This window comes from Botryllus schlosseri, chromosome 10 (genome assembly GCF_051294905.1).
Source record: "Botryllus schlosseri isolate E-star chromosome 10, Bs_hap1, whole genome shotgun sequence".
Lineage (NCBI taxonomy): Eukaryota > Metazoa > Chordata > Ascidiacea > Stolidobranchia > Styelidae > Botryllus > Botryllus schlosseri.
Genome location: NC_137245.1, coordinates 16,618,334 through 16,642,964, shown reverse-complemented (window position 1 = coordinate 16,642,964; position 24,631 = coordinate 16,618,334). Strand labels below are relative to the sequence as shown.

Below are 24,631 nucleotides of genomic sequence, written 5' to 3'. Positions count from 1 at the left end.
CTTAGCATAGAAAACGTTATTGCCACATCCACCTCGTTCAATTAGATATGACGTAGATTCCTTTCATTTTGATGCACATGCTATACGCTCTCGAATGCATGGGTTTGGATTATCGGTCGATTACAGTTAGATACTACTTGTGCTACTTGAAAAGGAATATGTGGTAAATCAAACAGCTCCTCGCAATGAGCTGGTAGGATGATTGTTAGCAGTGCCGTGTAAAGGCTTCTTAAAACGGTTTGCCGAAAATTGGTAAATTAGTCACTCATCATTACTGCTGTTACCTACAGTCCTATAGTCGTACAAGGTCTGTACACGGCGGATGTTTCCGAGCAACTGATACCGATTCCACTTCTTTTTTTTAGGCAGTGATCACTCGCGCGAAAAAACTAACCTCTGACTATGACCAATGCGATTTGAAAAGCGTCGTCATTGGTAGGTCTGCCATTACTACGTCCTAAAAACGCGTGATTCGAACCTACAATTCGAATCAGAACACTCCGCTCCGAATTGAGCGGCGGCGACTACTCAAACGAATCTCCACAAAGTCGGCATCTATACGCTTCGAAAGCAAACCTTGCATTCCGAATCAGTTCGTCAGTTCGCCTGACTTGTAAATAAAATAAGAGTTATAACACGTCGAAAGGTTCGAAATGCTAGCTACTCACTCTGTTTGTAACAAGTACAAGGAATCGAACACAAACAAACCATGTTTAAATAGAAAACACAAAAACCTGCAGGCAATCGAGATGAAGAAATTAAATTTCCGAAAAAAATAGTGCAACTGGCAAACGCTTCAATCCTGTCCACACACTGCTTGCTGCTCATTGAGACAACTGAACTCGGGACATGAAATTCAGATATTCATAACAGAACCTCAACCACACTGTAAATCCATTGAGAGGAAAACAGGAGAATTCATTCGATCTCCACTTGAGGTGTGCTTTCACACTTTCCATGAGGGTGGAAATGAATCAAATATACCTTATGGTGATATAATCCAGATCTGCGGCGATCTGTTCACGGTCACTGCCTTTCTGTACGCTCTATCAACTTATGAAAAAGTGAACATTCAGTTTTCACCGATAGAAAGGGAGTGCAAGCAAGCAAGATAGCACCTGCAAGTGGCGTTCACCTGGATTAAATCCCGCACGCTACGGTGGAAATCAGCGCCATTTTCGTTTACACCAGTGGTTCTTAACCTTGTCTCCAGTGCCCCCAGGAGGCGATTTGGCTTTCGAGGGGGCGGAAACGCTCGGGGCGAAATTGGGGCGCTGGGCTCAGGGAGGCGGTATGGGAGGCGCTGAATAAAAATGGCCTCGCAGTAGAGGGTGTGCTAAGGAGATATGATTATATAGTACAGGGGCGGGCCGGATCCGGCCTTTTATAGTAAGGTCATCTAGTCTGCATCATCATCATCATCATCATTGGTTTATTAGCAATTTTATCAGTTCAATACACCACAACAATGCGATACAATGAAAAGACATGAAGATGTCGAAGCGACAAGGAGTAGTCTATGGAATCTGACACCCACCTTGGCCTAGGCGATGTTTTCTCCTCCATGCTATCGGTGATTGCTGAGCGCTTAGCAGGATGGACGTGGATACCAGTTTTCGTGTCTTTGGTCTGACCCGGCCGGGGATCGAACCCACGACCTACCGATCAAGAAGCCGGACGTATCACTATTACACTATTTCTCTCTGTGTCGGTACCGGTGTTATCGAACGCCTTGAAATCTTAATATAGGATTGCACCATGTGTTGATTGATCAGAGAGAAGCAGACATTGCGGCGCCTGTATGACAATGCTATTCTCAAATCCCCATTGTCTTCTTCATTATCGGCGAGAAATGGCTTTGAAGTGACATTGCTGTCATTAAAATACATTCATTAAATACGATTGTAGATGTGGATAAATGGGCGAATAATGTATCGATTCAGCAATCCAGCCCGCCAAGTACTTAATTTTCCAATATCCGGCCCGCCGACCGGTGAAGTTGCCCGCCCCTGATATAGTAGAACAATAGTTCTGTATATCCCTGTGTTCATTGGAAACTAACATTAGACACAATCTGTCTCATTTTTCGTTGCGCTCATCGCGAAATATCCACCGACCAATGTTCCCTCTAAGCTGCGCACGTGTGCAAATGCGCATTGCTGAGACGGTCTCTGCGCACAGAAATTCTAAGTTGCCCACAAAAATTCCGAAGTGATGACCTTTTTTTTAGTCGTTACGCACCGTTTTCCAAGGGTCTGCGCAGTGAGTTATTGAGTGTGCGCAGACTCGTCAAAAATTAGAGGGAACATTGCCACCGACCATGTTTAACATCAATGCAGTGGTTTATTTTGATTGATCTAAAATTAATTTGACGTACTTTTTGATCTAGGTATTTTATCCTGCAGCGAACTGCGTGTGTTGAAATCGAAAAGGCACTGTAGGCTACGGTAAAACTTTTGAGAGTGATGCCCTTTGTACATTAAAGATGTTTTGAAGATTTTTGGAAAAAGTAATTAACTAAATATGCTTGTGTTTGAGAGATACAAAATTATTCCGTCAGAGATATAAACTTTATTCGCATCACAAAGGATAATACTGCTTGGTGTTGTTACTCCCATTCATGTTAAAGTTAAGAGCTTGGTGCAGGACTAAATTTTATGTGAGCAAATCTCTACCACATTCTCGGTTGATTCAGTAGCCACACAAAGCAATAAAACAAAACAAATCTTAATACAAATAACTTCCCCGTGTTGCTAATCGCATAGGAGAATTCGGGATGTCTACATCGCTCTCGAATCAAATGCTATGAGCCCGTGGGTGTTGCCCGATGGTTGTTATAACAACCTGGATTTAATACCGAAAATAGCACATACCATTATAGCGTTAATATTTCGAGTGGTCTAATAGTGAAGTCCCAACCCTAAAACGGACTTCGACCACCTACACATTGTTTTTACTACAGTCCTTAAAGTAGGGGGGCGCCATACTCAGGCAATTTTTGAAAGGGGGCGTTGGCGATTTTGAAGGGGGCGGAAACGCTCAGGGGGCGGTATGGGGGGCGCTGGAGAAAAATGGCTTCGCAGTAGATGATGTGGTGATATCCTTAATGAGTATTCAGAGCAAATTATCACCGAAAACTTCGTTATATATAGCCTTCAAAATACATATAGGTTTAATTGTCCATGGGCGCCTAAATGACTGACACCGAATGTTCCTGTCTTGGCAATCTGAACCCCAGAAGACGAATTCCATCTGGCAGGGAAAAATTATATGCCAGTGAAGAAATAACAATTTGAAATCGTATGCGTCTTTTAGTTTAGTACGATGGGCGACAGGGATATTCCTGTTGGGCGATATCCCTGTTGGGCGATTCTATATTTTTTGATATTGCAGACAGGAGGTCACGAAATAACATCATGCAACGAAGTCATACCAACGGGTTCGCCCGCCCGAATATGTTTAATTATTGGTTACGGGCCCTACAGTTTCCAAGACGCCTCGCAATGTTCGCTTTAAGTTTTGATTAGTCTGCGCACACTCAACAACTCACTGCGCTGACCCTTGGACAACAGTGCGTAACGACTAAAAAAGTCATAACTTCGGATTTGTTGTGCGCAACATAGATTTTCTATGCGCAGAGACCGTGTCAGCATTGCGCACGTGCGCTGCTTAGAGGGAACATTGCACCTCACTCAGCTCTACCGGTAAATCTGGTAACGTGAGCAGAGAGGACAAGAAATTGATAGCAATATGTATGCAGTCCCCGATCTTACTGACCGATTTTAGCATGAATTATCGAAATTTTTCGCGCTTCGCACTGGATCGCTAAACAGTACAGCTGATTCCGTGGCAAAAGCTAACAACGTGATGGCCCGGTCGGTTTATCACCCTATGGAGCCCAAGACCCAAGTTTTTGCGGGGGCCTGACGAAGTGACGTTTCGTTCCTGCCAACGGGTATACGCCCGAAGATGTATAATTATTATTGAGGGGTCCTACCTTTTCAATCACACATCACTCAGCTTTACCGGTAAATCTGTTTACGTGAGCAGAGAGAGGATAAAAATTGATCTCAATTTACACGCAATTCCCGATCATATTGACCAATTCAATCATTAATTACTGAAATTTTTCGCGCTTAGCGCGTCTAGGCGAGAATAGCTGCCTCAGTAAATGGACACCCAATGTAGATACCTAGTATCAGCAAATAGCGGACAGCCGAATGAGGGTCTGGAGGTGAAGTCCCCCGGTAGTTTGGTTTATCACCCGATGGGGGCCCAGGACCAACGTTTGTTTGGGGGGGGGGGGTGACGAAGTGCTGTTACGGCCCCGGTAACGAATAATTGTACCTACGGGCACGCCCGAATATGTTTAATTATTAATTACGTGCCCTTTATTTTCCTATAAAACAGCTCATTCAGCGCTACTGGTAAATCTGATTACGTGGGCTGAGAGGATAAAAAGTTTATAGCGACTTAGTTATGTAATTACCACCTATTCATTCATGCATTATAGAAAATTTTGGTACCACCTCGGGCGACCATGCCACACAAACTTTGCTGACCATCGAAATCACGCTATGGGGTTCGTGGGGGCGAAGCCCTCTCAAGTTTGGTTTATCACGCTATGGGCGCGCAAGGCAATCGTTTTTAGGGGGGTTGACGAACTGCTGTTACGGACCTCCCTCTTAATCATTGTCTTTATTACATTCCTTACAATATGAAGTTGGGAGGCGCTGGAGCACGATAATTTTGGAAAGGGGGCGCTGGAGGAAAAAAGGTTAAGAACCACTGGTTTACGCTAACCTAAAAGTATTCTATTCTTCCAGCGAAAGAGAGCGAGAGACTGAGACTAACAAATTTAGGGGCTGTTTTCACGGAGAACCGACAATATTTTATAGAAAAGTTCAACAAAGTCGAAGCGCTGTTCCATTGCAAATTAATCTGTTGCATCCCGTGATGCGTTCGAATTCTTATGCTGTGGAAAATTGATACCTGCTAGGATATATCGGCACGAACCAAGATCCCTTCAACTTCGGCATAGCTCAGTTTCTAGTTTTGACGGTCGGTGATAGCGTATTTGTGAAACTACTTACTTACTAGACCTACAGATGAGATAGCGTAATGTTAAAGCGTCCGATTTTTTTACAGGTAGGTAGTTGGTTGATACCTGGCTGGGTCAGAGCCAAGGCATGATTAGTAACGCTGGTATTCATGACTGCCCCGCTTGGCGCTCAGCATTACCGGGATAGCATGTAGGGGTAGTACAAGACTTGGAAAGCCTTACAGGGAAAATAAGAAGAATATCGGCCTGGTGTAAATGACCATAGTAGTCGACAAACACCACGAATACCCCAAAACAAACAAAAACAAATTTACAGGGCTATTTTTGCAACTTCCTTATCAAGCGGCATATTCATTATTCACATTATGCACAAATCACAGAAATTTTATCATGAGTCGGTGCATATACCACAAAAACACCAAGGATAAAAATACACGTCTTATTCCTTCAATTCCTCCCACTTGAGTAGATTTGATGCCAGTTGATTCTGTTTCTACTTCAGTTGATTCCAGAAATCCTTTGACCATATCTGGTGGCTCACTAAGGGGGGGGGGGTTAGAACTCTAATTGGTAATTTGTTCAGGGGTGTTAAAACGCATCCCAAACGTCCAAGTCCAACCAGTCTGAAAAAAATGACTGTCTGGTCTGGTCCAGATGTCTGCTCGCTATCAAACGGAGATTGTTCAAATGACAAATTCATTTCAAAACCAATTGTTGTATCAAAACGAAAGTCTTTTTACAAATAGAACAATCGAAAGACATGATTTGGATTTGTCCCATACAAATGTCACTATCCTTATGGTGTTACGACATGATCTGGTAGGCCCTCGTCGAAGACTCCGGATTCAGATTGCCGGAATTTGAAGGTTTCCAGAACACCGGAAACCGGAGCCTGCTAGACACACGCTTTCGAATCCTGGTGCAGAGATTTTAAAAACTGGATTCACTTACGGAAGGCATGACACGACTAGAGTTGCAATTAAAGTAAAGGGTTTTTACTACGCTTTGTTTAAAACACGTTTGAAACAATTGCGATCTAAAAACAAAATTGTTGTTTTTCAAAAGTTGCATAAATATATTATAATTGCATGAAGCTCTAAACTCGTTAAAACATGCTTAACGCGTTTATGGTAAGGTGGTCATAATTTTCGCTCCTGTCCCATAAATACTTTTTGCCAAAATCCATATTGCTAAAAGTAGCTTGTTACACCTAAAAACTGTTAAGTAGAAGTAGTCTAAAAACATAATCACTTTAGCATACGTAAAAAAAGCTGCTTGAGTACTCGTAATAAGTTGAAGTACTCCGTTGTAAGTAGGCCTACTATCTTATATACTGGCAACTTTTTTCAGGGATTCCTGAGTCTCGGGTCGGAGAAATCGCGACCAGTCAGCGAGAACGAGCTACGAGCCTGTCACCTCGCCGGAAAGTCCGGAAAACGTGATCTCGGACCCGGATATGACCCAGCAATAAAACGCAGAGTTTTAGGAGCATACTTATGCCGCACTTTTACAATGTTGCGTCTTGGATTTCATACACACCTTTGCCTATCGTGTCAAGTTATATTTATCATCAACGCAGTTAAGGCCAGAGACATCAAGTGCACACATTCAGCTGCAGTAGACTCGATGATCAACTGATCACTTCGCTGCAGCTTCATCTTGCAATCGTAAGACATAGTGGTAAATTCTATGAATTGTATATCGTATTCGTACACATCTCATTTGCCTTGAAATTGCCACTGTAACCATTTTTTTGTATGTGTCCGTGTTTCTGAAGTTTATGCTATTTTGTTGCCTGTTTTGCTATTTTGCGATGATGAATAGAAATTCTCTCTCCCTCTCTCATTGTAATGCAGTCATCATATTGAATATCCGCTCGATTTTACACGTATTACACAAAAGATTGTATGAGATTGTTTTATACCGCCGTGATTGGAATTGCTCGATGTGCGAGTGTATGAACTGAAACATGACTTTAGTCTACTACAAATTCTACTACAAATTCTAATTGTTCGCAGTGCAATCTATCTCGTTCTTTCGATGGATCGGGTCGTGGTCCAGTAATCTTAACGGCGGACTAGTATTCTCCGTCCCAATTTACTGGCGATCCGTCCAGTTGCAAACCCCTAACTACCAATGCGACATGAAGATATGTATTTATTGCCTAGCGAAGAGGGTTCGTGACAATCGGCGCATATGCTATTTCTTGAGGATGGTTTAACCAGTTTAACGATGCGCTATTGTTTGCACGATTCGTCTTTTGTTGAGCGCTCGAGTAAACGGCGTTGATCAACAATTGCTTTAAGAATTCCACCTCGGCTGAGACAACATTAGGAAGACTGTAGCTGTTCTTGCTCTGAATTACGGCGACGCTATAAAGTCATGAGAGATGCAGGTTTTACCCTGATGTCCTCGTTGGCCGTTCTGAGGATACAGAATGCTCTTGATGTGGCATGAACGAGCTTTTACATGATTTCTTGCGTGTTATAAGCTTCAATGAAGACAGATGTGATTGGTTGGTAGAGGCTAGGTTAGAATTCGTGTTTTCAAAAGGCCGTTTCATATCTTTCAATTTCTCAACGAAGCTGACAACGCGAAAGTTATGTTCTGTGGAAGACAGTAAGTGCTTCCGTCAGGGCGCGGTATTGCGTCTCTGCAGCTGAATCCATTTGGTTGGATGTCTGATTGAAAATAAGACAGATTCCTATCTTTGTGATTTGAAAGGAAAAGAGTATCAATAAACTCAAATGATTGTAGATTGTCATAGGCGTAAACCCGCCGACGAAAATTAATGGATTTGGTGGTTGGTTATGTAACAAGAAGTATGCTGGCAGAATTGATAGGTATTCATTGTACAATCGTATGCAAGGTGAGTTATTGTTTGACAATAAATATGAATCGGAAAACAGTAATAATATATTTGGGTTTGGGTGATGACTCAGTCCATTGCAACTCTACCAAGGTACTTTACTTCGTCAGAGACGGTTAAAATGCAGGCAATGCCGGTAGAAAATACCGGTAATGCCCACGACGCAGCACATTTACACTCACTCAATAACAGAAAGCTTATTTCACGCTCACAGAATTACTTATATCTCACATAACCATGAAAAAGACGATTTCTCCAGCAAGCAATAAAAGTAAGCTTGAACTATTTCACAACAAATATTTGTTTGCATAGCAAAGTAACGACTCGTGAAATTTAGACCCCGGTGTCGGCAAATCTACCAGCAGCAAGAACGAGAAACTCGAAAAACGAATCAAGGCACTCGAGGGTGATATTTTTATTTATATTAAAATATATTTCGAGAGGGGTCAAAGTAGACATACTTGTACTCAAGTATAAGTAGTAATAACGCTTTCCGAGTATTTCAAGAAAGTAAGTAAGTAAGTATTCTAGATCTAATTTTGCCCAGAAAACTGTCTACTAGAGGTAGTCTGAAAAATAACTACTAAGTGCTGCTTGTAGGCAGAATGTACTTGAAGTTGGAGTAATGACCGTCTCTGTAAATTTATATTTAATTAATATTCAGAGGAAGTCACGAAACCGCACGATGACTCGGAAAAGATGTCCGAACTACTCCGCGAACTGCAAGACTTACGTCCGAACCTGAGTCAGGCTCTTCGAATCGCCGAACTCGAATCGAATCTGAACCGAGGTCTTACGGATCGAGCCGTGGACGAAGTTCGTCGAATCGCTGCCGAATCTCACACGGCTCGGGAGGTTCGAAAAATCGGGTACCGTTTAAAGCAGGATGGAGGTTATGTACGCGCGATCATCTTGTATAAGATAGCAAACGATTTGTATCAAACCGGAGTCTCCGTAAACAATTCGAAGAAAACCGCAATGTCTGGATCTCCGGACGAGGACGCGAAATGGATTATAAATCGCCTTCGGGACGTCAAATTCGCTGTTAAAGCTTTAGTGAATGAAAATCCCGACACAAATATAAACAGTATAGAAAGAGGTATAGCCTACATGGGTGATATTCTGAATTGTCTTCGTGCATTGGAAGGTTTGGACCCAGAAGATAAAGCTCTCAAAGTATCAGCATGCATTCTGGACATTGCATCTGTTTACGACGACCTAAAGCAGTACAATCAAAGCGTCGAACTGGGCGAGAAAGGTCTCACGGTTTTAAGAGAGGAGTTCGGCGAACTATGCTCGAACTACAAGTTCTACGGAATGATGCTAAACAATCTCGGAATCGCGTACCGAAACTCGGGTGACTACGCCAGAGCGGCTCATTGTTACGTGACAGCGATAGAAGCGGACGAAAAGGCGACTGATTACGCGACTGAGGAGGAAAGAGAGGAAAATATGCAAATGAAGAAAGGAAATCTGGAGATCGCGGCCAGAATGATGGCGAAACACAGTTAAATTCGAGTCTATGTGTGATGTCACAGCACTTTGGTTCAGTGTTGGGATGACTCGAGTCATGACTTGACACGAGTCAGACTCGAGTCACCTTTTTCGTATGACTTGACTTGACTCGATTCAATTTGCTGAAATGACCTGACTTGACTTGACTCGACGTCTCGACGTATCAGAAATGTGGATCGACTCGTGACTCGGAGCAAAATTCACGAGTCAATTTCAAGTCATCAAGTAATCGGCGTCGAGAAAAATTACTGTATCTTACATATGTTCGGATTGTTCGCGAAACGCTCGTGCAACCCGTGAGATCGACCAATCATTCAATGATCGTGCATTTTACTGAGCCTCCATTGTTCTCTCACAAATAAATTGACCGCAAGCGAAGTGATCGAATCTTATAGCTTACGTTGTCGTAAACTAATACAGTAAGGAAATTTATTAGCAAAATGTCTATTTCTGTTCTCACTTTAACCAAACCTCTTGTTTTTTTTTCAAATTTATTTCGAATATATAGTCCTCAACCACTGGCGCAGGCTCGAATTGTATCATATCAATTTCTAAATGGGTAATGTATTGCATCTTATCAATTCGTTTCTCTATTCTCTATTTTAGCTGGTAACTCTAAACTGAGGCTATTCAATTACTTACGTAGTTTAGCAGCTCTACGTATATGTGAGCGATACAGCGCCTTGTTGCGTGTATATTTAATTCTATATTCGCTCATCGGTTCAGAATCAATGACCACTCAATCTGTATTTCAGGCAGCTAGCAAAATGCAATGACGTAATCATGGCACATATTACGAAAAGGCAACTTGACTTGAATTGTGACTTGACTCGAGTCCCCTCCGAAAATCGAGTGACTTGACTCAAGTCACCTTAGAAATTCGATTGACTTGACTGGACTCGAGTCAAAATGTGCAATGACTCGAAATGACTACTGACTCGAAGGCAGTACTTGATCCCAACACTGAAGTGGTCGCACGAAGCGCGAAAAAAAATCAAGTTCATAGGATTGAACTTCAATTTTCATCCTCTCTCAGTTCACGTGATCAGATTTACTGGTATGGCAGAGGTTTTAGGGACTTCGGATAGCAAGCGCAGGACTATTCCGCGTCAATGCACAATCGGCAATATATATAATGATGGTTTTAGCCAACATGAGGTCATCATTTTTGGTTAAGCTTTAATTTGGTAACACACTTCGCGAAGTCGCCTATGTTGGCCAAAACTTCAGAAGTCTTGGTGTATCGTGGAGTGGTAATGGCCGGCGCTGAAATGCCTATTTTTGTTTATAAGTGATGCAAATTTTTTCTTGGGGTGCTGAGGGTAACCCTATTAAAAGGCACGCATTCAATTACATAACATCCCCCAAAATGATCGATAATTTATGCTGATGGAAGAAATAGTTTTGGCCCCCCTTGTAGCTCGCCTTCCAATTATGGGGGTTTGGGGTGCGGCAGTTACGGTCCTGCTCATGACAAGCACACATTATCTCACTACTTATAAACGGTAGTCAGAAACGAAATTTAGGAAGTATTCAAATAGCATATGTCTTCTTTCACTTAGACAGGTATTCATGGACTAAGACTATATACCTGTACCCTTTCTTAAACATTTGTTCGACCCAAGCGACTGAGCAACTGACAAGAAATATTTTTGATTTTGTCAAGTGGGAAGCGGCGTTTGGTGATGTTTGCATCAATTTTACAAGTGATGTTGTCATTGTCACTTACAAAAGCAGACGATTTATTTATTACCCTTTCACAGTATCATGACATAATTCCAAAAATTGCATCAATTTGTGATTGCATCAGTAATTTTGTGTTGGTCACGAAGATGCATCATGCAGAATTCTTGCTCTATGCAACTGAATTGCAATTTGCAAATAATCTCCAAATTTATCAATATTATTACTAATAACAGTGATTGTTGGTAAATACAAATCCTATTTTATCGACTATTAGTAATTCTAGGAGAATTTAGCACTTGTTATCACATTAAGGAAGTTGGAGTCTGAGTGGGAGTATTTTCACAGACTCCGAACCCGACTCCAGCCAGTATTTTTTTCACGACTCCGACTCCAAATAGTGCTTATCAATTTTCGAGACTGCGACTCCATTAGGGGAAAATTTGGCGAAACTCCGACTGAGACTCCGACTCCACAGCCCTGCTGGGAGACTTGGCAAAATGAGGTTGGCTGGTGTTGGCTAAGGAAGCTTAGGATTTTAAGTCATCCATGCACGCGATATCAAATTAGAAATTTGAACAGAAATTGCAACATCCCTAATGGTTGCAGGGATGTAAAATAGTATTTTCATATTCTGATTGATTTCTTTGGGGATTTTCCCCAGATACGTCGCTGCAAGGACTGCCAACCGACTGCAAATCAAAGGGTTCAGTTTGTAGATATCCAGGAGACGGAAAGTTTAGTAATGTCCATAGGTGGTCAAAGTAGTGAAGAATGCTACTCATGTAGAGGTAAAAGCATCAACGCAGAATTCTACGCAAGAAGGTACGAGTAGAAGTAGTTCTTTTCCAAGCAGCCTAAAACTTCTTCAAGTAGAAGTATAATTTGCCGTCGTTTAAAAGAACTCATTTAAGTAAGTAGCTTTTGAAAATCAGTCAAATATACACTATCATGAACCATCAAAACCTGGAAATTGACATATGCGGACGGTGCAGCGAGTTAGGTGTGTGTTGCTATACATCTCATGAAGATATTTTAACATCATAAGGATTCGAGCGTATCATGTAATACAAATGACAGCTTTGCTATAGAACAGAGGTTCATAGCTTTGTTTCACCCTAGTGCCTTGTTCAGAATACTTGCTCCCTCCCGCTCACTACAAGGCCCATGTAGTTAACATGACCATAAGCGATACGGAAAGATTACCTGGTACTACATTAACACTTTATGAGATCAGGAAGGCAAATGACGATATACGACAGATCGTTTAATTACAAACGTTTTGCTTAGCTCTTTAAATGTGATAAAACTGTTATATGTGCGACTATATGCGGCCTGAAATTGCTCATATCAACTACGCCCAATGCACATACAAAAATTGTATCGGCCGAGATTTTCGTGGAAAGGTATGGGTCACTCCGTATATTTTTCGGGCGAAGCATGACGATACATCTGAACTCTCCACAGAAACAGACTATGGATTTCTCCGTCTCGGTCTCTCGCTGTCGCTCTCTCTCCCTCTATGCTATGGGAAGTACAAAATACTTTTGATTTGACGGACTGTCAATAGCGAAAAGTAAGTAAGTCACAAAATATGACGAAGTAGAAGTAAAAGCAACGGAAAATTAGATTTACTTTACCTTATGTATTGTTATTGTTCAGTAAGCAGTATTCGTGCGGGGTTCCATGGACAGTTCTATTGATTGCAAGGGGTAGCCTTAAGCTGTGAGTCAGAAAGTGTTCACCGTACGCAATTCCTTTTTGCTAACTCTCGTTAAGATGATGGCATACACGAGAAAATATATCTTGAGTTTCGTACACAGTGATGCACATGCACATGCTCTACGCAAGAAGGGGTACATGGTAAATCAAATAGCGCCTCACTATCGTTTGGTAGTTGATTGCTAGCCGCGCCGAGAAAAGATTTAGTGAAGCCATTTGACTCATCATTACTCCGTTTGCAATGTAAGATCAGACAGGCATCCATTCGTCGTGATTAGGATGAGTCAGTGTATGGTGTCGCATCAGAATGCATAGTCGCCACAGTTGAAGGACGCACTATTGTAACATGCAGGGGTTAGTATTTGTACATCGACGCGGATGAAGAGCAATGTGTAATTTCCATTGCATTTGTTTTAGAATTGGTCTGTTGAATTATTAACCGCCAGCTTAGGAGATATTCTGACTCTCGTCCATAGTTAGCACAGGAATAGGGACCTAGTTGTCACTGAACGGGAACACGAACTGAGCAACATTTCGGGCGGACGACGTTAATTCCTTATAAAAATGCCCGAGGTAGGCTACCTAAAGCGATGTTATACCTACAGAATGGGGAAGTCAACAACCGTTGTCTGCTGAAATAGAAAACATTGTCATTAATAGCTCTATCACCGGCTGCTCATCGATTATAGCAGGTGTCGGCAAACCACGGCACGCGTGCCATTCGTGGCACGAGACATGATTTTTCATGGTACGCCAAATGATTTCACGCAAACGACATATTGAGACCATGTTTTTGCAAAAAGTGAAACAGGTTTTCAAAATGTATAAAGGTCGTAGGCGTTTCAAAATTATTTCGTAAAGCAACATAAAATAGAGTCTTTTAGGGCACATTTTACTTCTCTTGTATTTTTTCGGCGCTTCCCGCGACTTCTTGGAACCTGATGTCTTGTGATTTTAATGCGGAAACCCCCAATAAATTAAATATATATATATATAGAAAATGCTTTCGAAAACTATGCATATTGTATAAAAATGAGTCGACCTTATTAGCAGTACGAAAGAACGTCAACCAAATACCGTATGAAACCGTGCGGATGCTTTACTCCAGGAGTGTTATTCACTGTGCAGCCTACGGGAGCGCGACTTATGAACCGGCATTCCGGCGCTGGGCATTTTCACGCTATAGATGACACGGCCTATACAGAAATTTTCGGACAACATGCGACCATGCGACTCCCATGCGGTGTATGCGTTGCCAAAATGATTGGCGGCGATAAAACCTTGAAACAAAATAACCGCCGCATGCTGGCCAAAATGTTCGACATTAATATGCCCACTGTGAAGGCGCCGCAGTGACCAGCGCCAAATAGACTTCCAGCGCCCGCACCTTGAGCCGCACGTATTAAATGAGACCTGCCGTGAAAAATAATGAGCTTCGTGTCGAAATTCGAATTTGGAATCGCGTTAGTCTCTGGGAAGGAGATATTATTTTAGTTTCGTCTGGTGTGCAAGCGACTCCATTCTATCTGGAGCAACGGCAATCTTTACCACTTTACCGCGACCAGAGCAGACGAATCTAGTGTCAGCCCGACCTTAATGTGACACCAAACCGACCTGGATGATACAAGGGTGGGCACATTTTTCATCATCTTTAGACCATATCATCGTAACAATATTGATAGGTCTGTCACATATTAGATATGGTATACCAAATACACAAGACTTGGAAACGAACATATCAACCACAGAATATCAATCATTGCCCCGTTGCCCGACTGAAAATAAACTATGTAAATATCACGTACATGTGAGCGATAGGTCGAGTGCGGTAGCGACCAAAATTTATTCCGTTCGCGACCAATAAAGGGTCGCTGGCGTGACGGATGCCGCTGCCAGCTGCAGAAAAACGGTTGGTGATATTCATTGCTTGAGACAATGAATAGTACTAAATTGAATGTTTGGCACGCAAGCTGGTAAAAAAGTGACATTTTCGACATTTTGGCACGCTGAACACAAAAAATTGGCCGCCCCTGGATTATAGTGACTTAGTTGTGGGTGTAAGTTGTTGGCAACGCGTGCTCCATTCCAATCGTCAATGATACGAAATATGTCGTCATTAACAACTACATATCATTCCAAGGTGTTTTAATGGTTAAATTATAAAATTCCAAAGCGAGGATCAAAGAATATGTAACAGGCTGACGACCGTCAAATCAAATTGAGTGCAACGCAAAGTATCAAATGGTTCTTTGCTATCGGGATAGACGAACGAGCGGCTGTTACGACACGTATAGAATCTGCTGCGCGGAAATATTAGGTCAGATTTCATAACCTGTACTACTGTTTCTTGTTGCATTCTTTGACATGATTGGAACGAGGCCGAGAACCCAACACGCAGCACTTGCCCACTCACTATTCAAAACGCGTGTTTTCATGTTTTGTCCGTCTGATAGAGGGATCCACAACTCGTGGTCTGCGGGTGTCTCGTCAGGTCATATTCTGCGGACTTTGTTGAAGACTTCGGAAAAGCGCTTGATGTAAAATGCCCAGATCAATTTTAGTTTCGCAACAGTAAACAAGATCACAATATCATCTCGTACGCTCACCCCCATCAGCCTATACTATATTATATTCCCGGTGTCGATGTTCAGTTTTATTGAATCTATACTGCGTATTGCTCTGGAATGCCGGTATGGCCCGCCATTGAGTTGCACTTGAGTAATAAAATACCAAGGAAAAGCTAATTTTTGGTTAAACTTTCTAATTTTCCACTCGAACGCACTGAAAGTCTCGTCTATGCTGTCGAAATATTGCTTTCAGAGAGAAATGCAGTGTTACTCACTAACGATGTCATAAGTTACTCATGAACAAAACGTGAACAGAACAATAGGCACGCGATAAATCTGACCATAACCGTCAAAGCACTTCACCAGCCCCAAATGCTTGTCATGGGCCCCCATAAAGTGATAAACCAAACTTCTGGAGGTTTCGTCCCACCAGATCCTCTTTGCGTCCTACGTCATGACTATACGATAGTGTTCTTGTTTTCGGTGGTTCGCGTACTATTGTGGTCTAGTCGTGCGTGGCGCGAAAGAACTCCAATACATGTTTCAACTCGGTCGATGATATTGGAATTGCCTATACTACTGTAGAATTCTTAACTATACTAGCCCATGTGCCAAGTTTTACCGTTAGTACTGACATCATTGGTGTCTTTTAAAAATTTAGGGCCCAAAATGAATACTTATGCATCTGTGGGCGGGCCCGTTGTTGTCAATTACTTCATGTGTTGTAATTTCATGACATCCCGTCTGCTATATGGTCAAAAAGATCTCGGAATCGCTGAGACGCACCAGACCGAGCTTCGCACACGACTCGAGAAGTGGCATTTTTTCACGGGGTGTATAATTATTCTCTATGGGTGGCATTTGTAAAGTGGGGCTCAGATTGCCAGGACAGTAATATTAGGTGCCATCTATTTTGGCGCATATGGACGAAGGAAAATTCGGCATATGTATATATATCGGTGTCGGCCGACACGAGGCGGTTCTTTTTGGTCAAGGTTTTCTCGCCGCAGAGCTTTTTGTCAGCACACTTCGCATTGCATGTTAACCGAAACGTCATTGTCAGCATATTCGTGTGTCGTGACGCATAATGGCCGATGCCGAAATGTTTATCTATATAAATTATGATGCGTTTTTTCTTAAAAGGGGTACCCATATTGAATCATGAAAGCTAGCAACAACAAATCGGCCCCTTCGAGCTCGCCTCCCTAATTAGGGGGTTTGGGGCGCGGCAGTTACGGCGCTGAATCTGACCGACCATTGTTACTACGCGTTGCCATCGGATATGATTCGCTACTCAAAATGCAAGCAAAGTGGTCAAAATGAGGCAATCTCATTATGATTTATATCCAGGTTTCACCAATATAGGAAGTAAATTTGTCGATATCGCCCGAACCAGATGTATGGAGTGACGCGGTATCGTAGCGTATAACCTATCATTGTCTCGATATTGCAATTTTGCGACCCCTTGCGTCTACTAAGTTGCGGAAGAGTCCCGTTACCCATTTTGAATGGGGCTTGTCTAATAGACTGGATACGAACCGCTGTTCGTTGGCTGTTCGTTGTAATAGATTGTGGCCGACAACTTATTTGAATTCTATTGATCACCCCGCTTTTTTCGTTTTCAGTTGATTTAGATTTGAATTAGCATATAATTCGGGTTCGCCATGTTCCGACGTGTTCGAAAAGCGCTCGGGTTTAAGGACAGGCCGCCGAAAAGACGCAAGGAAATAGTGCGAGGTACGCATAACACGACATCTAGCCGGTAATGTCTTGTATGCGTTGACAATAAGTCTCAAAAAATGGATTTTCCGTAGCGTCCGTTACTTACCAGGCTGCAAACTACATAAATTCTCCGCACAGTATGTAATATACCCTTTGCGCGGGGAAATTTTGTTATTTCACGGCATTCTCTCGTTCACTAATCCCATACTTGCTTATTTAATTACTGAAAAGTTGAACCTAGTATGGTGACAGTCGTTACGGAATTGTTGAAAAAAGCGTATGTTCGCGTTGAATGTTGTTTCGAAACAGCTAAATTCAATCAGTGATTAATGATAGAATAAGCTATGCCTCGTCGATGTCGAGTGCAATTCGTTATATGGGAAGTTCGTTCGTGGTATTTATATCGAGCATGTGAAAATATTTGAGGACTGATATAAAAAGCAACATCGTATTTAAAACGGAACCTACTTTTGTTTTATATTTTCTGGGTGTATTTTCACGTGTTAACCGTTGTATTCTTGTCGCAGTAACACCATCTTATTTGTATATGATTGGTGGGAACCCTCAAGAGGATGATCGCTACGGGATCTGTCCATTCCAACGGTATAGTTTTGCTGAGAAGAGATGGTATATGATTCAAGAGACCATGCCCGAAACAAGGTGGTCAAAATTGATATTTTGGAATCCGAATTCCAAATTAGTCTTCATGTCCTACATAATTTCCATTCAGAAGTGCGTTTGCGGTTGCTACGTACGATGGGTGCATGTGGGTCATAGGCGGCAAGGACGGTGATCATGGCACTACTAACACTGTGTTCGTGTACAATCCTAACGCAACTGCCGGCGAGCGGTGGACATCCGGCACGCCCATTAATCACGGTCGGCACGGCTTGTGCGCTGCGGTTCTCGATGGAAAATTGTACGCGCTTGGAGGCACTGAAGAGGAGGGAGGTACGTCCAAAATTTTCAGCACATGACAATCGTCATTGAAATGAAACCTAGTTGTACTGTAGGCCTATTTGTTCTGATCTGTGTCTAATGTATTCCCAAACGTTTAATCACACCCTACCCAAACGTTTAATCACACCCTAATTGCAACCTTCCAACTACCTTAATTTTTAGAAGTGGTCGGTAACGAAGTACCTTTACTTTTTCCGATTACATAAGTAGTTTTTGTCTACTGGAAATACTTACCAAGGGAATATGATATTAGACTACTTTCTGTTCTAATCAATTGTTTGTTGATCAAAACTGCCTACCGGAGCGAAGGCACCATGCAGGGATTTCGGGATTATTCTTGGAGTAAAAGTAGAGCCATCAACCAAATTATTAGGTATAAATTGTTGGCTATACGTAACCTGAAAGTCCTGTCCTGTGCGTATGAGATCGTCTTGATCACAGATATTACTTAAGACATAGGACGTTTATTCATACGTTAATGCAAAGTAGATTTAGCAACGAATCTCGACGAACGCGCGTTTAAGACACAATTATAGTCGAGGTAAATTACAACAGGATATAATAATTTTGCAGCAATAATTACAATAATTAGGGCGATTTTTTTAACATGTTAAAATAAGTCTAAAGTTTGTCAAAATTGAAGCGTTAGGTCAAAAATTTGTCGATACTGTTTACTAAGTCAAAAAATTTTTGACCCCTGCATTTCGCTTGTATCGTAGATTTTGCACTGTCGCCGAACTTATCATTTGATATTTTACAGCTTGTAGCCTACTTCATAGGCCTACCGTTGTAGACGGCCCTATTCTAATTGTGAATCAGAAACGGTCACACGAAACAAATAGGTTGACATGGTGTTATGGTCAACGGACCGCAATGTCCTAACTGGAGCGAGACTGCCTGGGCATTGCACGGTTCTTATATCAAGAAGCGCATGATAAAAAATATTGACAACATTGTCAGAATGAAGCAACACGCTGTGTCACCAGCAGTGTACGTACAACTTCAGTGTTTGTTGTCAGACAACAACTGCTGCTGTTGATCGTTCTTTCTCCGTTCTTGACAAGCTACTCAATAAGGACAGACACTTTCTACCCGAGAATGAGGAAAGTATCCTTCGTTGTACTACAACAAATTTTAATTATTTCTACCATAATACGTGATTTATTACTGGAATTCTTCATAGGGCCAGATTTCGTTGAAATACAGTTTTTTCATGTAAAATTCGTCAGTATTTAGGTCGAAAACGTTTTTTCAGGCCAAACTACTTCGTAAGGACACAGTTCCAACCTCATATGAAGATGAGTAGCACAATTTCAACATTATGTGCGAAAACACTTAATTTGCATGCGTGAAGTCAAAATTTGATCAAAATTGAAATTTTTTAGGTAAAAAAATGTCAAAATTTTGATTTTTTTATGTGAAAATCGTCCGTTTTTTAGGTAAAAAATCGCCACAGTAATAATAGTACGCAATCACGCCATGGTACGGAGCGATATTCAGGAGTGGCATTGACTTCATGGGATACAGCTGCAACACCCAGTAAATTCCACCTAGCACACTCTAGACTCTAGAGCTCGCAAATCTCTAGAGTCTAGAGATTTGCGAGCTCGCGACTAAGTCGGTTTTTGAAAGCACTTCTCAGCCCTTCGTTTTCTGCTTCCACTCAAAGTGATATTGACATTCCTCGAAAATCGCTACTTCCAGTTGTAATTGATGGGAAATTTACGTCATCGCTTCTACTGCTATACTTGGATACGAAAACGGACTATTAAGACCACCTCTGCGAATTTTAATTCTCGCCTAATTGAAGCTTACCTCTTTTTTGTAATGAAAAAACTATTCTAATTCTCCGCGCGTCTATGTAACCTAATATAAGCTTTCACCTCAGTCCCAACAGAAATTACGAAAGAGTCTGGTTATGAAACGTGGATAATCTATTTGACGATTCGCAGGTCCCGGCACATTTTCCCTGTCCCGGCGTCGGGTAAACCAAATTACGTCATACGCCCAGCCATCCGTGAAGCATTCGTGAATTGATACCGCGGGATTTAGGTTTACTCTGTCATCATAGTCATCCTAGAATTCGTTAGGGAGATTGGGACCGTTGTGCTTCAATATTCTCGAGTGCCTGTATGTATTTCGAAAGTTCTCTGCGTTGTCCGTAGCTCAATATTCTTAACTACACGCTAAAGCAATGGAAATATTCACGTATCGCTGTATATTTTACCAAAGGTTACGATATCGTTGTGTCCAGAACGTCCAACACGTCCCGTTTCATGTTACGTTCAATGTCCCGTTACTGCTGGTCGTGGAACGTTAGAACTCGTATAGTTCTCCCTCGGTCACTCAGTTAGTCCGCAGACTTGAGTTCCTTTCAATCGCAAGTGGCACAATTGGTCCCACAACCCACAACCCACAATATACTCTTTTATTACAGCTTCCGATTGTGTTGAAATCTGGAACGGAGAAGCTTGGGAGCTGGGTAAACCGATGGTCGTAAGAAGAACCGATTTTTCGGTCGGTGTGCTGAAACGACGGATCTACGCGGTGGGAGGCGACGAGGAGTGCCGGATGATGAATTTTCCTGTAGAAGTCTACTGTCCTATAAGCGACAGATGGACGGCTGTTGGTACACAAGCCTCCCAATCTATACGGCGAGGCGTCGGAGTTGCTGGGAATGTGCTATATTCCGCTGGGGATGCGTACTTTTCGTGTTTGCGTAGAAACGTGTTGGGATTTCATTCGTGGTCCGTCGGTCCAGACATACCAACTAATATAGAGGGATTTGACGTTGCAGTAGACTGCACTCGTTTGTACATTGTCGGAGGGGTACCTGATAATGACACAGCCACAACGTTTTGGAGATTGAAAACTACGGAAAGTTATTCTCGTGCTAGTTTTTGGTATCCGTTGCCAGCACCGCTCGGTCCCCCGCGGTATGACGTGAAAGTGGCGATACTCTGACAATGTCGAATTCGATGGGACATGCGTTACTGAAATTTTGTGTCGACTCGTCAAATTTTGCTTTGTGATTTGTTGTTCAATAAAAATGTGGTTGGTCCAGAACAGCTGATATAACCCGATTTCCAGATATTCAGAGGACTCACGGCTCCCATTTCTTCGCGGTCCAGCAGTATTGTCGTGCCCAACATGAAAGGACGATCGAACCAGGTTTCGGCAACTCAGGAACAGCTCGCGGGCCGCAAGAATGCAATCGCCGTTTCGCAACCGCGTTTTGATGCTTCACGCCAGTAAAACGCTGTGCTCTCTGAATAGGCGACGGGCATAGTAACCACAAATGAAATATTTTGATGAAGAAATACAAATACAACAAAAGTATCATGTTGGGATTGCATTTGAAATGAAACAATTTAGAGCAAACATATTCAAAACTAGTCCCTTGTTTAAAACGTTTTTTAATATTTTTATGCTTTTTTCTATTATTGTATGCTTTTTTCTAAGCCATGACGTCACGAATTTTCAATTGTGATGTTATAGTGGATTGGCATTGACAATAGAATTTATAGGGTAAATATAGCTCCTTCGACGAAATATCTGTACTATTGTTGAACCGATCATTTTGTGACTTCCAAGGCAGGGCTGTGGAGTCGGTAAATTTTAGCACCGACTCCAACTCCGACTCCGACTCCACACGTTTTCAATCGACCGACTCCGACTCCGGCTCCGACTCCGACTCCTGAGTCTTTAAAAATACCGACTCCGACTCCGACTACGACCCCGACTCCAACAGTATTACCAATTTACCTCGAAAATTATATGCCTCAATGACAGGTAAATGACTATCATATAACCGTTAAACATATGCAAACATATGATTGCCGATGACATGCAAAATTGTTTCATTGTGGCACAACTCGAATTAATCACTATGCATGAAAGATTGCATTTCTAAATTTCCTTTATTTTCCATATTTTAACAGTTTTCAAAATATGGTCAAACATGGACTCTCTCATTAGTCATAACCTAATAGTGTATGAATCATTCGAACACGACATACATCCCATACTGTATAATTAAAATGTAGATGAAACAATCGAAATGTTGCTCTTGTGTATGACTCAGCAACTAATACAGAGATGCATCCATATAATTTTCTCATTACACACCAGTGTTGGGTTCAAGTCACTACCTTCGAGTCACGAGTCATCTCGAGTCATTGCAGATTTTGACTCGAGTCACGTCAAGTCACTCGTTTTTTGGAGGTGACTCGAGTCAAGTCGAGTCAAGTCAAGTCAAGTCACGAGTCAAGTCACAATTCAAGTCAAATTGAATTTTCGATGTATGAATGATGATTAAAAGTCATTACATTTTGCTGGATGTGTGAAAGACAGATTAATTGATCATTTATCTTGAATCAAATAACGAATATCTAGTTAAATATTCATGCAAAAAGAGGTTGTATCCCCCCACACACGTAGAACTGCTAATAAAATACGTGAGTATCTGTACAGCTACATGCTACAGTCAAGTTATTATGAGCCAAAATGTAGGACCTAATACGAAGCTTCGAGAAGTTGAAACAAATTGATATGGTACAATAACCTACAACACCCATTTACACATCTGTGAGAATATAAACGCTCAAACTATATTTGTTCGATTTAAATCATACAAGAGGGCTGGTAAATGTGAGCACTGCGCAACGTTAAGCATTGAGCCGTCTAAGAAACAGAAACACATTGCTATTTAGATCAATCTTCTACTACTTCGACAACGTAGGCTGTGCTTGTTTGGTTTGCGGTCAATTTATTTGTGATCCAACAATGGAGGATCACTGTAACGTAGAATCATGAATGACTGGTTGCTCTCACAAGTAACACCTGCGTACCTCGAACAGTCCGAACATACACAAGATACAGTGATATATTCGACACCGTTTACTTGATGACTTGAAATTGACTCGTAAATTTTGGTCCGAGTCACGAGTCAATGCACATTTTTGAAGCTCCGAGTCAAGTCAAGTCAAGTCATTTTTCCAAAGTGACTCGAGTCAAGTCAAGTCATATGAAAAGTTGACTCGAGTCATCCCAACACTGTTACACACTGTACTGATTACAAGCATATACTCTCATTACTAACCAATATTGGTCGTAACCGAAATTTACGAAGTAGTCAAATAGCATATGTCTAGTCTACATGCACTTAGTCAAGTATTCAAGGACCAGGACTTGCAGGCTTTCTAAATCATTTGTTCGACCCAAGCAGCTAAGCTACACAACAAATATTTTAAATTTTGTTAAGTGGGAAGCATCTTTTGGTTATATTTACATCAATTTTACAACCAGACGATATATTTGCTCTGTCACAATATCATGGTATAATTCCAAAAATTGCAGCAATTAGTGTCTGCATGGCGAGAATGTATATATTGCTTCTTCCTTCCTCTATGCAACTGAATTGTATTTTGCAAATAATGTTCAATTCTGCCTATGTCAGGGGTGGCCAACCTTTACGACCAAACGGTCGCTTGAGATTGACGAACCATTGCGCGGGCAACTTGAATGTTGATAACCTTTTTCTAGTCGCCCGATAGGAAAGAACCGAATTTGGTAACACTGAAACAAGACTTATATGACTACGTTTTAAAATTTATAACAATTATGTCATGAAAACTCAGTGTGCAAATGTACAGTGTGCACTGTGCAGTCATGCCCCGGTCGCGCGAAGCACAAAATTTTTCCAAAGGTAATGAATGAATTCCATCAATAAATATATTACACGCACTGTTGCACATATTGGGGGTCGGCTCTGTATAGCAATGGGCTCATTCGGCTAGGACAGGATTATTTGGCGTTTTAGACATACCAATATCGACGGTTTCGGTGAACATGGCTCTGTGATTTTGCGCAAATGTTTCATCGCCGACGATCTCGCTTCGAGCGCATAAGTGAAGTACCGTGTTGGAGTAAATTCTGTAAATTACGCGTATTTATAATTTCTAGGATGACATGTGACAATAAATCATGCGAGGTGCTAAGAAAAATTTCAAGTCATAATAATCTGCTACAGGATATTCTACTTTATGGTCATATCCGAAGATCTGCGCTGAATGTGGCTGGCTCCTGGTTACGCCAGCACGTAGAATCTGATGTTTTAGTTAGCATCAAATTTCGCGGTCAGGCTATGGAAATTTGGGTTGGCCTTGCAATTTTACCTGATGTTATATCTAATTTCGAGAATTACCTCGCAGGCCACACAAGACCTTCTCGCGGGTGACATTTTGCCTTCGGGGCACGCGGCACGGTCTGACCGCCCCTGATCTGTATCGTTAATAATAGCAGTGATTGGTGCTATATAAATATCCTATTATAGTTATTATTAGTAATTTAAAAGATATCTTTGAACAGAAATTGTTTACATGATAAAGAAGTTGGAGTCGGAGTCAGAGTCGAAGTCGGGGTCCTTTTCACTAACTCCGACTCCAGTCAGTATTTTTACCACGACTCAGACTTCGACTCCATCAATCGAAAATCAGCCAAACTCCGACTCCGACTCCACCGACTCCGACT

General features: G+C 41.8%; 2 protein-coding genes across 3 annotated transcripts; both read left to right on the top strand.

The window, feature by feature from the left end:
- The first annotated feature begins 7,384 nt into the window (after nucleotides 1–7,384).
- LOC145447949 (uncharacterized) lies at nucleotides 7,385–10,796 on the top strand. Its single transcript, XM_080326227.1, has 3 exons — nucleotides 7,385–8,202; nucleotides 8,269–8,337; nucleotides 8,596–10,796. Exons 1-3 carry the CDS (start codon nucleotides 8,169–8,171, stop codon nucleotides 9,441–9,443), a joined length of 951 nt encoding a protein of 316 aa, XP_080182353.1. The 5' UTR covers nucleotides 7,385–8,168; the 3' UTR covers nucleotides 9,444–10,796.
- Nucleotides 10,797–17,009: 6,213 nt separating this feature from the next.
- Nucleotides 17,010–21,166, top strand: LOC145448892 (uncharacterized). 2 transcript variants are annotated; one of them, XM_080327338.1, is made up of 4 exons: nucleotides 17,010–17,155; nucleotides 17,668–17,800; nucleotides 17,874–18,091; nucleotides 20,538–21,166. In XM_080327338.1, the coding sequence occupies exons 1-4, from the start codon at nucleotides 17,083–17,085 to the stop codon at nucleotides 21,062–21,064; spliced, it is 951 nt and encodes a 316-aa protein (XP_080183464.1). In that variant the 5' UTR covers nucleotides 17,010–17,082; the 3' UTR covers nucleotides 21,065–21,166. The 2 variants fall into 2 exon arrangements, with proteins under 2 accessions (XP_080183464.1, XP_080183463.1); XM_080327337.1 differs by having other exon boundaries at nucleotides 17,871–18,091.
- The last annotated feature ends 3,465 nt before the right edge of the window (nucleotides 21,167–24,631 follow it).